The sequence below is a fragment of the Gracilinanus agilis genome, chromosome 1, assembly GCF_016433145.1.
Source record: "Gracilinanus agilis isolate LMUSP501 chromosome 1, AgileGrace, whole genome shotgun sequence".
Classification (NCBI taxonomy): Eukaryota; Metazoa; Chordata; class Mammalia; order Didelphimorphia; family Didelphidae; genus Gracilinanus; species Gracilinanus agilis.
This window is the reverse complement of record NC_058130.1, coordinates 739,184,066-739,198,549: the sequence shown is the minus strand read 5'-3', so window position 1 is coordinate 739,198,549 and position 14,484 is coordinate 739,184,066. Positions and strand designations below refer to the sequence as shown.

Here is a 14,484-nt window from a genome sequence, read left to right as displayed (position 1 = left end):
GACTACCACCTTTCCAGGATTATTTCTTATTATTTCCCTTCTTAACCTTTTTATACTCCAGAGAAGATGATCTATTGGCTTATTTTCTGACTTGGCCATCTCCCAGCTCAACTGTCAATTCCTACTGTATTTCACCACCCCCACCCCAATTCTTCCTGTCTTCTCCCTTCTCCAAGTGCGCCTAAAAAATACAAACTCAAGCAGACCAGGTTTCATTTTTCTTTGTATCCTTGCCCAAAGGATGCATTTTAAAAATGTGGAAATTAACTTCTTGCTGGCATCACAAACTCAATATCACTGGAGAAGCACCATGACATAAAATAAATAAAGATTTTTAGAGCAAAAAGGATCTAGGCTCAAATCCTAGCCCTAATACTTTCTACATACATGACAATTCTAGGCAAATCACTTCCCCATTCTGACTTTCACTTTCTTTTCTCATCAATAGAGAGAGGTCTCTTCTAGTTATCTCCCATTTCCTTCTGATCTGCTATAAAAGATGCAACTTCTCTAGGGTGAGGTGAGGGGTAGAGCTAAAATGTGATTAAAATGACTGAAAGAGCCAAGATGACATGGAACTTCCCAGGTAAGCCCTCTTGTCCTAAGGAGAGTGGTAACTCTTTAGCTGAGTTCTAGTCCTGGAGCATGGCCTGGAGCATGAGAGGTCCTGTGCCTTGAGACTAGCTCTTACTCCTCTACATTGGGTGGGGTGGGGCGGGGTGGTGGAGGTGCCTCTCCACTGGAAGAACCATTTTAGATAAATATAAACTAAATTCATAATAGGATGACTCCCTTTAAAAAGCAGCTTCCTATCACATAGGAAACTTACAACAGTTAGATCACGGGCCTATTGGTTGAAACTAATGCAGTTCTTCATGTAGAGAACTGTTTTCAATTTTTGAAAAAGGTAATTGGCATCAGTTTAATCAGAAAAAAAAAAAGAACAAAACCAGGTCTGCCTGCTGCCCCTGCCTAATCCAAATCTACACAGCAAGCAATCAGGATCATGAGGGCTATTCAGAAGGGTACACCAACCAGAAAGTAATTTGAACCAAACTAACATTCACTAAAAGGGATCAGAAACAAAGATGGGCCTTGGACCTGGAGGTCTGGCAGTAGGTGTGCCACAGTAATCACATCTGGACATGGGGCTTATTAAAGCTGCTTAGAGAAAGCGCTTCCAATCTTCTAGCATCCAGTTGGTTCCTGGTTACCATGGTCATGAATTAAAGGCAGAATGGTATGTACTGTTTCTAGGATAAAATCGTGGGTCTAACTCCCCTCCCCACAAATCAGGCCCTTGAATTAACACCCTGCTTGACAAAAGAGCTCTTAGAGTGGGATTCTAGCACCAATATATGTGATGGCTGTGTAGTCTGGATGCTGAGGAAGAAATGGAAAAATGCAAAAAATATGCTGCAAAAGGGTCGATTCCTTCTGTTAATAATAAAACTTGTTCACATTTTTAAAGTACTACAACTCCTGAACTCATTGAAACTCTCTCCCTTTATTTTCTGTCTTACTCAGACAGAAGAGCAAAGGCTAGGCAAATGTGGTTAAGTGACTGGCCTGGGTCTACACAGCTAGGAAGAGAAACTTAAACTCTCAAAAGCATGCCCGTTTTAGAGAACAAGAACAGTGGAGGGCAATGGAATTCTAACCCCATCCTCAGATCTGCAATTACACCACAGAATGAAGGAAAGTTGGAAACCCTTCCTTCATAAAAGAGAGTCTACCTGGTAGTTGTAGAGAACAATTTAAGGCCAGAAAGTTCTGTGGTATGCAAAACTATCATTTCTCTTGATGTGTTAGCAGCATAGCTGCCCTCAAAAGTTATAGAAACACATGCCATCCTGTGCAATATTCTTCAGTGACCCATGGTGCCTATTTGCTTTGCCAGATTATTGCCACTGAACTTTTGTTCCTCAGTATCATTATAGTCAGGTTTTGGTGGGACCTTCACTCAGAGGCAGGACAGGGAAAAGATTCCAAGATTGCAGTGGGTTCTTTGGTTACACAACAAAGATCATGGCATCTCTACTATGAGAGAAAAGGAAACTTCTGCCTGCATCCCTGTACCAACAACTTGACTTGTCCTTAGTCTCCTGACCAGTCCACTGACATGCTCACTAAATGGCCTTTCCCATTTTCCATCACTGGCATCGATGCTGTTATAGTCTTGTTCAGAAACAAAAGGCAGCCGTCTGCAAGCTGGGCAATAACAGACCAAAATTAAGCAGCCTTTGGGAGATCTTGACCTCAGGAATTGTCAGTGAATGTTCCAGAATGACTCTCTGGAAAAGACACAAAGTACATACCACAGATGCAAAGACGTATTTTTGGTCTTTCTCTTGTAGCAGCAAAAGTACATCAGTCAACAGGACGGCAAGAACATCTATCAAGAAAGCGGGAGAAGATCAGGAAATGCTGTGAAGAAATAGACAACTGAGAAGGCTAGGAAGTCAAGAGGGTTCAATCTGCATCTCTGAGATGATATCTCTGGCATGTCCCCTGGCCACTATGGGACTCACAGTCCTCATCTGTAAGGTGAAGGGACTCCTTAGACTGTTTATGTGCAGTCTAGACAGGTTCTTCTTTTTTTTTTTTTTTAAACCCATACCTTCCATCTTGGAGTCAATAATGTATTGACTCCAAGGCAGAAAGAGTAGTAAAGGCTAGGCAATGGGGTTAAATGACTTGCCTGAGGTCACACAGCTAGGAAGTGTCTGAGGCCAGATTTGAACCTAAGACCTCCTGTCTCTAGGTCTGGCTCTCAATCCACTGAGCTACCCAGTGCCCCCTAGACAGGCTCTTTTAAGTACAAATTTTGCTCTCCTGAGTCTAAGACGCTCTTTGGAAAGAGAAGTTCCTGACCTTCCTTCAATCTGGATTAGAAAACATGGAGATATGTTGTTTTCCCATTTCGGCCACAAGAAAACCCTGCAATAAGTCAATGATCAAGGTAGAGTCCATTTCTAAAGGTGTTTCCCAAAGGAAAGAAAAGGCTAACTATAATCTTAGACATGGAAAATTGAGCAAGGAACATTTCTGCATTGTTTGTAACAAGTTCTAAAAGGAGTGCATTCCTATGGCTTAGCTACAGGGATATCCAACTGTGGGTTACTGGAAGGAAAGAAGCAGATTTGAAGCTAGGCCTCCTTTGGCGATCTGAAGAGATTCTGCCTTTTAAAAATAACCTTTCTTCTTGCCCTGATCTTTTGTGGGCAAAAAGGTGTTATGGGGTTGACAAGACATGGGTTGATATTTATTTCCTTGACTGCAAACCCTAAGTCTCAAAATAATGTGTTTTCATGGAAAAGAACCCAAGAGCTGAATACACTATTGCTAGTTTCAATATTTTCCTAAATTAGGAAAAGAAATGATTTGTACAGTTAATTTGTTATCCCACCTAAGAACCATAATGGTCTCATCTTGGTGCAAATAAAACAATGAATCTAGTTGTTTTCCCACTCAACAGGTGTCTGCTGACTGACCCTGGCAAACCTAAGTGACACCTGCCAACAATCCACCATGTCTTTTGACCTGATGAGATGTTTACCTTTCAACCGCCCTGATGCAGTTTTCCAGCACAGCATTCCATCGAGATGGAGCTGCCTGTGGAGCATATCCTCCTTCCGGAAAGTCAGTCCATTTTTGAGTTTGCCAGAAGATTTGAGGTCCATTTTGCCAACAATCTCTTTGAGACGCTGCCCCTTCTCACATTCATTCACTTTAGCATCAACTTGTGTGATGATGTCTTTTATTAGGCCAAGAGCCTGGTTCAAGTCTTCATAATCTTCAGTACCAGCTACCATAGAAAGGAGAGTTAGTTCTTCACATTTTTTAAAAAATTCAGCAAATCTAAGAAATGACAGTCTCAACCTTCCAACAAATTTAGAAAATTCATAGGGCTTCCTAAAACAAAGAACTACTATTTGTGCCAATACATAGTTCTCATTTTTAATGCATCAAAATAAATGTAGCTAAAGTGACCCCAAAATATCCTCCATAGGTCAGGGCCAGGGGGGAAATTCCGTAAGAAGTCTGCTCAAAGTCAACAGAAGATCTTATTTGGAGTATAATAGATAATATATGGAACAAAAATGAAATGATCACAGTAGTTAATTATCAGGTAGTAATAGCAAATCTGGTACCTTCAGTATTCTGAATAATACGCTCCACCAGCACAGGGTACTTGGTAATGCGCTGAGTAACCAGAAGAATGCACTCCTGAACACCAAGCCGTCTCACAATGGAGAAGTTGCCAATTTTCTATGGAAAGAAAAAGCCAAAGCTTACAAATGTTAACTAATGAGCTGCCAAAATTCATTACCCTAGGCAGAACTTTTAATTCTTGAGCAACCAAAATTCAGTCCTCTACTCAGACCAATTAACATGTCAATCTGCTATTTCTCCATATTCTGATCAGAAATACCCAGCCTTCTGACATTGGTGTTATGGGGTATTAGGTTGCCTGAACACTTTTGAAAACATATACATTGCACTTATCTGATATGATGGTTTTCAACTTGTAAAAATCAAGAATAAAAAAAGATAGGGTGCATCTTCCAGGGAGAACAAGGGATTAAGCCTGGTTGGAACACGCCTCCCCCCCCCCCCAACACACACACACACACACAAATACTGGCAGGACTCTAGCCATTAATCCAGAAAAAACTGAGAACATGACCTTTGATCTATCGGGGCTGGACAACCCTAGTGACAATGTTGCATATTTGCTTCTTTTTTCTATTGAGTGAAATTATTTCATTTGGATATTTTTCTGGTTTCTAAGATTGGCATATGCCCTCCAGGAGCCTTCTTCTCTCCCTCCCTGTTTAGTTCAGGTTCCTTCTGGATCAAATTCCTATGCTTTTATTGTTTTTTTATTTTAATTTTTAAAATTTTAAATATTTTTCCATGTTTACATGATTCTTGCTGTGCTTTTAAAAAGAAATATTCTTTTGAACTATTTATGACTTTGCTGTTCATGAACAAAAAGAATCAGATGGAGCCAAGTTTTCAAAATTTATAGCTCCTGGGTTCTGACTTCTTTTTACCTTCATCATGTTTTGGAATTTCTTGTTTTGCTGGAGCAATTCCTTGTAATGACTGACGGCTTCATTGTGACCACCACAAAATATACCATATTTTTCTTTCATTCTTTCTCCATTTTCACCTGAAAACTAACATAAAAGAGATGGAAAAATAAATCTCAGGAAGCCTATTTATAATCACCACATAGGCTAGTCATTTCATCAGGCTTCAAAACAAACTAAGTGTCTTAATTTACTTACACTTTTAGTTTCTCCTCTAAAAAAGAAAAAAAAAACCTTTGAGGCACAGAGCTCAGCTTCACAACATGACAAAAGAAAGATTTTACTAGGTTGCAAAAAGAAACAATGCTTTGATAACATAAGCCAGAAAGATAAAAATATCTCAAAATCCAGAAAATGTTGAAAAAGCTGATAAAGAAACTCAGGTTGCTATAATATGTGTTATGGATAAAATAGAGGATACCCTAAAGTTGGGGGATGCTCTTCTTCCCTTGCTGAGTGAAGGAGGGGCAAAAGGTGATTGAGGTAATAGGAGAGGTATGAAAGGGATGGCTGGGTTTAGGGAGGAATGGATAAGGCAGTATTAGGATGGTAAGGGTACAGGTGAAGGTGTTCAGGAGAGGCAGGTGACACAGACTAGACACTCAGGCTAGAGACAGAGGATATTGGGGTAACAGGTTGAACCCTTCCAGGCAGGAAAGGTACTTTTATAGACACAAGGAATAGGGTGAGACAGAAGTGGTTTGAATCTGACTTGAGGGCTTTCTTGTCAGTTTCTTAAGTCCTCAAAGGAGGAATCACAAAGCTCCTCCCTGTCAGTGAAACAAAAGGGATTCAGGAGGAAGCATTGGGCAACTACTTCCTCCCAAGATGGATGCCTCCAGTTTCCCTCAGGAAATAAAAGAGAATTATTCCTTCCCCTTCACCCTTGCTTAATTCTTCAACACAAAGATTCTCCAGAGGGTTTAAATTAAGTAACAAAGGGTTTTATTAATGTTTCAGGATTGGTCTCAAGGAGAGAGGGGTTCAGGATTTCTGTCAGCTGCTATGGAGAAACTCAAGATGGGGGAGGGTCACAGAAATGGGTCAGACTGAGAGAGAACCTGCTCTCTCAGCCTGGGAAGATTTGGCTACTTTTAAGGTAGAGGGTATAGTAAAGGGATAGTTTGAATTCAAGGATGTCCTACTTGTCTATTGAGGAAAACTAAACCCACAAAGTCTTTTCACTAAAACCCCAAAGCCACCCTGCCTTCCAAAGCCCCGGGAAAACAAGCAGGGAAAACAGGGAAATAATATGGAAAAGGTCAGGGAGAGGTCCAGAGAAATTAGCCAGGGACAAATTATCCAAAGACAAGGCTCAGGCCAAAGCAAACCGAAAGCCAAAACAGAGCTCTGGTTGATCCTTCCGCTCTGTTCAAGCATCAGGGAACCAACTGAACTCTCTCAGAATTCTAAGACTCAACTGCCAGAAGTTTTCAGTTGGCCCCCTACAAGAGCAAAAACCCCTCTTGCAACTTTTGCATTACATATGGATTCTTATAAAGAATACAAAATAAAATCTGGCTTAGAAATTGATTCAAGAAAGAACCCTGGAGTCAAGAGAAAGATTTGCAATTCTCTTTGGGAATTTCTACTTGCCATTTCAAAAGTGACCCAAAGCATGCATACCACCTGGGAACACGCTTGGTACATTTTGCTCCTTTCACATAAAATTTTCTGCGAAGAGAAAAGATCTTCCCAGAAGCTTACTACTGAAACAACTCCCTAAAACAGGCATATACTATCTAGTTCTCGACAGGCACAAGATATATGCCTACCTACTGATCAGAGATGCTGAAATTTCTATTTTACATTGATGTTTCCCAATTATCATAGCTCCCACCTGTTGTACCAAGAGGTCTCCAATTTTCTGGATCACATAATTCTGATCACTGCCCTCTGCCAAGGATTCTCGGCGTCGTTCTTTTAAGCAGTACAAAAACTGCCCATGCATTTCCAGCAAGTCATCCACACATGGAAAGATGCGGTTGAGGACTCTGCTACTAAACTGCATTTCTTCCTTCAGTGCTTTGGAATAGACTTTCAACATTATCTTCAGAGTTCGGACATGGTGCACTTCAGTCTGCATTAACTCTGGAGGAAACACAAACTGCCAACATTGAGAAGCAACTCCAGCAGTATCACAGTCCTTCCCTTCATCTATCTCTGGTCCCCATGCATTTGTCCAGGCTAACCTGACATACCCTGAATTCACTTCTTCCACCTCTCAGAATCCTCTTTCTGCAAAGCTCAGCTCTGGTACCACCTCCTTGAAGAAGCCTTCTCCCAGATAAACCCCACTGATTAGTGCCTTCCTCCTCCTCAGATTACCCTGCAATTATTTATTTGTCCAGGCAATGTCCTTTCACCATAATGTAAGTTCTTGTGGATAGGGAATATTTTCTTTTTGTTCTCCTATTCCCTGTTTAGCACAGTACTGTACAAATATCTGAAACCTTAATAATACCTAGATTAGAATTAATGATTCTAATCACTAGTTAACATTGATTTAATTTTCAAGTTTTCCAAGTGTTTCATATATACAAATTACTTCAATAGATCCTAGTAAGCCTAGGAGGGCTGCTTGTCTAAGGTCACATAGTAAGTTAACACTGAGCAAACATCACAGGAAGTATTAACAGAAAGTCCAGCAAATCCACTAAGCCTAAGCCTGAGTGAGAGGAGCTTGGTGCAGACATAGCAGCAGAGGTAAAAGAAGGCGAGAAAGAGAGGGAGAGCAGTCTGGAATTAGAGTGTAAGATGGTGCAAAATAGATCTGGAGTCCTAAGACTTGGGTTCAAATTCTAGCTCTCCTAATTATTACCTGCATTGTCTCAGGCAGAGATTTAATCTTCTAGGCAGGGCCTCCCTTTCCTTATCTAGAAAAAGGACAGGAATTGGCCTAAGTGATCTATCTAGTCCCTTTCCACCTTAAATCCCACAACCTTACCACAGAGGCTGGTTTCTCTGTGCAGTTGGTAAACTGACCTCAAAGGTGACTCCAAAAGGAGTTCCAAAAGTATAGGGAGCAAGTGGTCAAGACAGCATGAGCACCTGACAGGTGAAGATGTAGAGTAAGAGAGAGGGAGAAAGAGAGAGCAAGAAAAGATCTGCTGTCATGTTGTTTTACAATTAGTTCTATTCTCAGCAAAATCTTAAAAGTGTATTATTAAAGGGATAGTCCATGAACATTTAAAAATGTAAACAGTGAACAATAAGAGCTGGCTTGGACATAACAATATGTCAGAGCAAGCACTACATTTGCCTTTTTTTTTGGATTGGGTTACTAGACTGGCCTATCAGGAGAAAGTCACAGACAAATAATACCCACAAACAAATAGTACTGGACTTTGACAAGCTAGCAATGTAATTAAGGGAATATAGAGACCACACCTAAAGTCTGGTGCTAGGACTATGTTTAGTCTTGAGCCGAGTATTCTTTGACTTGGTCCTGGGCCCTATGCTATGCAATTTTTTAAATCAATTAATTGAATAGAGGAAGAGAGAGTATCTCATCATATTTTTGGATGTTGTTAAAAACAAAGAGAAGGATATTGTTAAATGAAATTTAGCCTGTTAGATAAAAATTTAGATTCTAAAAGATCTTAATAGGCCAAAAAGATGATCTGAAGTAAATTCAAAAGGGAGAAAATAAAGTTTTACATTTGTTTAGGAAAAAAAAGACAAACACCAGTAGCAATGGAAACAACAACTAATAAAGCACAAGAGGATGGAGAGAAGGAAAGACTTAACGCTGAAGGCTTTCCAAAGTGAAATGAGGTAACTCCAAAGAGAAGTTGGGGAGACTGTAAAAGAGGGAGATGAGATGATCTGATGTTTCATAATATTAGATATGATTTGTTTTAATTGCATTGTCCTGCTTAATTTACAATGTGCTTTAGAATACTATATACTATTTATGATATGTCAAATAAAGCTGAATAAATAGGGCAGCTATGGCATCTTCTATAAGAAAGATGGACAGGTAGGGGGCATGGTGCACAGAGAGCTTGGCCTGAAATCCGGAGAACCCAGGCTCACATCTGGCCTCAGACCCTTCCTAGCTGTGTAACCCTGGACAAATCACTTAATCCTGTTTGCCTAGCCCTTGTCCATCTGCCTTAGATTTGTTGCTAAGACAGAAAGTAAAGGCTTCAAATAAAACAAATAAATAAATGTATATCTGGTACTTGGACAATCACATTTTAAAGAAATGTCCTCATTGGGGGCAGCTGGGTGGCTCAGTGGATTGAGAGCCAGGCCTAGAGACGGGAGGTCTTAGGTTCAAATCTGGCCTCAGACACTTCCTAGCCATGTAACCCTGGGCAAGTCACCTAACTCCCATTGCCCAGCCTTTTATGGCTCTTCTGCCTTAGAACCAATACACAATATTGACTCTAAGATGGAAGGTAAGGGTTTAAAAAAAAAATGCCATTTTTTTCTGTGGAAAAATCTACTCGGATATATATAATTTCAACTTAAAGTATTTTCCCCTCAGGGATATTACTTTCCCTTAGTGCAAGGACTGATTCCAAAAGAAAATGCAATATGGAGGCTTTACTGACTCCAGCTGCTATGCTTTTTAATGTAACCGAGATGGCTATACAACTAGGCTGTTCCACAATAATAAAAGTAATAATAATGCTTTTGGGACTCGGAAAAAGAAATGAAGCTTATTCTCAATCAACCACATTTTTATTGACTATATTGTAGAAAATGTAAAAGACAGGCACAGCTAGCTCTTGATGGAAATGTGAGTTGATAAACCAATCTGAAAAGTAATTTGGAATTGTATGAAAAATATGGCTAAAAAGTTCATAATTTCTGATTCTGAGATCTCACTGCTAGGCATATTAACTTCCCTAAGAAGGTCAAATGAAGATCCCATATACACCAAAACATCCATATTAACGTTTTTGTGTGTGTGTGTGTGTGTGTGTGTGTGTGTGTGTGTGTGTGTGACAGCACAGAACCAAAAAAAGTAAATGCAAGAATGCAATGGGGGGGGAGGGGGGGGATGGGGAGCTCAGTAGATTAAGAGCCAGGCCTAGAGATGGGAGGTTCTAGGTTCAAATCTGACCTCAGACACTTCTTAGCTGTGTGACCCTGGGCAAGTCACTTGACCCCCACTGCCTCACCCTTACCACTCTTCTGCCTTGGAGCCAATACTCAGTATTGACTCCAAGACGGAAGGTAAGAGTTAAAAAAAAAAAAATGCAATGGAACGTTATTGCACTCTAAGAAAAAAAAACCATGAACTCATCTGAATGGGCATAGAGTGAAGCAAGCAAAACCAGAAAAATAATATATATAATGACAACAACACAAATAAAAAGAACAAAAATCCAAAATTGAACAATGCAATTACAATGACTAAGCCTGGCCCCAATGAAAAGGTAAGAAAACACAACTCTCTCCTTTGTAGAAGTGGGGAACAATGGGTGTGGAATAACATATAAATGGTCAGACCTGAAGTCTTGGTTAGTTTAGTGGATCCACTTTTTAAAAAAGAACTTCTTGTCATGAGGGATGGCTTGCTAGGTAGGGAAGAATATATTCAGAACCAAAGGTGATATAAAACCAAAAGATAATAATAAATTTCAAATTGGGAAAATTCAATATCTCAGTGTCTATAACTTATAAGAGATAGCTTGGTGTTGATGAGCTATTTATAACTTACATGGAGTTAAAATTTATTCATGTTATTAATAATGCAAGTTTGCTAAGTGTCAAATGCATGGGAAATACTACAGAAGAGGAAGGAAAGTAGATTGTGGTAAGCTGGGCCAGTCATGGAATGATTAATGAAGATGGTTAGACTAGAGCTATACTTTGAAGATTGGGTAAAGGTTTTAAAAGAGGCAGTAATTCTCTCAATCCTTAGAATAACAAGACTCAGAAGGCCCTAAGTCCTGTCTTACACTAAAAGGTTAAGCCAATTTAGGGTTGGGGAGTGATAACACAAGTTTAGGCAGCAATCACCAAAGCACTTAAAAGTAAACGGACATGGAATTCCTCAGTTAACTCCTGCAATGATTTCGGCCAGGTCTACACCTTGCTGGCTGATATAATAACTTCACAGTGATATTTGTACACCAATATAGCTCATTTTAATTTGCTTTGGGCCAGCAGATAGAGCACTAAGCCTGGAGTCAGGAACACATCTTCCTGAGTTTAAATCCAGACTCAGACACTTACTCCCTCTATGACCCTGGGCAAGTCATTTAATCATGTTTATCTTGGTTTCCACATCTATCAAATGAGTTAGGAGAAGGAAATGGCAAACACTATCATCCCTTTGCTAAGAAAACCCCAATGGAGTCACGAAGAGTTGGACATGACTGAAAAACAACTATCTGCCTGACCACATAATTAGTGGCCATGGGCAATACAAACAATATTTGAAAAATGCAAAGAACCTGACAAGTAAGATTACTAATGCAGTTGTCCTGTCTTACCAATTGCACTACTGGGATCATATTCCCCACATGTGAGGAAGAAACATATCCTGTTGTGTCAATATTCTTATGAGATCCTGAAGAGGATCTCACTTCTTCCATTTGAAACAATGGCAAACATTAGCAAGAAAGAATTTTAAAAGTTATGACATTCTTATAAGTATTGTCTCAGAGGATCATGAATAACATAAGTGGTCAAGCAATGTTAAGTCTCCACCAAAATACCTCCCACATCACAGTCCCTCACAGCCCTCCAATAAGGGTGCCAAGAGGCACTCCTTACAAAACAGTGATGGTTCACAGTTTTAATCAACAGCCTGGCTCAAGATCCTAAGTGACTGTAATCCCACTTAGTCCTGGAGTCCAATCAGAAATAATGAGTTGGCTAGCTTCTGTGAAGGCAAAATTGATTCTATACTTCATCAAGTACTTTTAAAATGGCTATTCTGTACAGAGCATTGTGCTCTCTGATGAGTGCTGACAGATACAACTTGAAGGTGTTTAAGGCAACAGAATAACAGCAACAATAATGCTTTTAGAGTGGCAATGTGGAGGTAGAAGGCTAGTCTTGGAGGAGGAAGAAAAACCTGGTTTCAAGTCCTGCTCTGAAATAGGCAGATGGACAGATAAACAGATGGCATATAGATGGGATGGAAGAACAGGCAGAAATGGATGGAATAAATAGATATACACACATACAGATAAAATAGACAAATGGACACAAATAAATTGATAACATATACTAGCTGTGTGACCCTCCCAGTTTCAGGTATCATTCGAGTTGCTTGTCTGCATCAATAGAGGGTTTTTGTACCAGAAATCTCCTACATCAATGAAATCACAGGTCCAAATCAAACAATATTACTACCAACTTATATTTATAAAATAACAATAACTTGCCATGCATTCCTGTCTTCCTAACTACCCTGAGAGGTAGGCTAGAGGTCTAGTCCCCATTTTACAGGTAAGGAAACTGACAGAGAGAGCTTAAGTGACTTGACTAAGATTAGAGCTGGGACAACTCAAGTCTCTCAGTACCTAGTCCAATACTTTTCTGGAGCCCAGAAGAAACAGCTTCCTTAGCACAATGACCAACACAGTGCTAAATAGAACCCCTTTTTGAACATGTGGACAAATAAGTAACTAGAGAGCATTCCTAATAAATGGAAAGCTCCCATTCTTACCATAGATGACATCTTGTCTTTTTAATACTTCTCTTTTTTGTTTCTTTGCATATGCTGGTTCTACAGAAAGACTCCAGGACTCAGCCTCAAACTCCTGGGCATCTGCTTCTATTTCACTTCTTAGTGAGGCAGAGTAGGAATCTAGTTAAAAAACAGGAAGAGACTAATTCATTAGAGGCAAAGTCCTACTCTATTCTACCCTCCCTTATGCCTTTTAACATACCAACCTTGTAGCATTTGCTACAAGGAAATTATTTGAAATCCTAGAAATAAAGACATACCTTCCACAAAAATAGATTCAGTAGTAGATGATGCAAGTGAAAGAGAATCATCTGTTGTCTGCTTGAATTTTATAAATCCAGAATCAGTTTCATCCATTTCTGATCTAAATAAGAAAAAAAAAAAAAAGAATTCTAGTCTGGCCAATTAGAGAAGTTTGGTTCTCTGTTTTATATATAATTTCTGTATACATTTTCTCTGTTATAGGGATGATAAATTAGGAACACAGACTTACATTACATTACAACGAATGGGGGGAAAAAGTATTGAAGGCAGGTTTTTTGTGATAATTTGGAACTTATTTTAATCTGTAGGATTGATATAATGCTCCAAACCTTTAGGACATAGGGTTTAGCTCCTTGAAGTAAAGAGTAGAAAAATAGGCCTCATATCCTGTGAACAAAAATGTAAATAAACCCAGTGACTCTGGGTTAGCTTCAAATACCACTATCTGGGGAATTTGAGGCAAAGGACCCTAATAAAAAGATAAGCACTAGCATAAGGAATTTGAAACAGTGAACACAATAAGAAAATACAGAATCATAACAGCTTTTACAAATGAAATGACTAAACCATAGAGCACAAAGCCTTTTTTTTTTTTTTAGGTCAGAATTTCACTAACTAAAGAAAAGTAGTTTGCAGCTTTACAAGTTCAGAATTTTATTTTTAAAGAACATTCTAAAATAAATTAAAAATGTAATTGCATGAAACACTGAATGCTTAATCATATTTAATGACAGAGAGGGGAAAATCAAGATGATATATATATATTAAGCCAACTTACCCAAATCTATTTAGAGTTCCTGCAGTGTTCATTGCCGACTGAAGCCTTCCCCTTGTTGAGATAGTCATTCCGACATGCCGAGGCAGGACTGGGGTGCCATTAGATCCCAAGAGGGTGTTCCGAGGCTGTTCTTTCAAAGAGGCTGCTACGGATGCAAACACAGAGTTGGCACTCAGAAAATGAGCAGGACAGTGAAGATTTCCAGTTCTTAAGCCCCTCTCAGAATGTGGCCGAAGCGCTGACAAGATCTTGGATGTTAAGAGTTCGTTATCCAAAAAGACATTCTCATTCCATTTCCTAGAAAAAGAGCCATAAAAAGATAGCTCCGGATGAGCCGAGATAGAACTGTTTCGGCTGCTGCTTTTGGAGTTTGTATTGCCCATGTTGACACCTGGGTCCCTCCAGCTGAGCACCGTGAGGATCTGAGAGGCAATGGCTTTAGAGTACCGTGTGATCCTTCTAGAAATATAAAGCTCCACTTAACTTACTGTATTGGCTAAATCAGCAGGTCTGAAGGGCAGGAAATTGGTCCCTACTGTGCCCATTTAGTGTGGAAATGGCAAAGTATTTTCTCCACTTATAAAACACCAAACCCATCACTGTTCACAGGTGATAGAAAGTAAAATCATTTTATATCCAATGTGAATAAATAGATCAGAAAAAAGGAGCTTTTGTGTAAGCTA

At 39.5% G+C, this 14,484-nt stretch overlaps 1 protein-coding gene across 1 annotated transcript in view; it reads right to left on the bottom strand.

The window, feature by feature from the left end:
* The window catches only part of ARHGEF18 (Rho/Rac guanine nucleotide exchange factor 18), a 31,357-nt gene extending 17,158 nt beyond the window's left edge, over window positions 1-14,199 (bottom strand). The window contains exons 1-8 of the mRNA XM_044673016.1: window positions 13,802-14,199; window positions 13,020-13,123; window positions 12,739-12,879; window positions 6,940-7,190; window positions 5,061-5,186; window positions 4,155-4,272; window positions 3,560-3,808; window positions 2,319-2,395 (exon numbers count right to left, since the gene is read on the bottom strand). Of these exons, the coding sequence (XP_044528951.1) occupies window positions 2,319-2,395; window positions 3,560-3,808; window positions 4,155-4,272; window positions 5,061-5,186; window positions 6,940-7,190; window positions 12,739-12,879; window positions 13,020-13,123; window positions 13,802-14,184 (1,449 nt within the window). The 5' untranslated portion in view covers window positions 14,185-14,199. The remainder of the gene's footprint in view (window positions 1-2,318; window positions 2,396-3,559; window positions 3,809-4,154; window positions 4,273-5,060; window positions 5,187-6,939; window positions 7,191-12,738; window positions 12,880-13,019; window positions 13,124-13,801) is intronic.
* Between the last annotated feature and the right edge of the window lie 285 nt (window positions 14,200-14,484).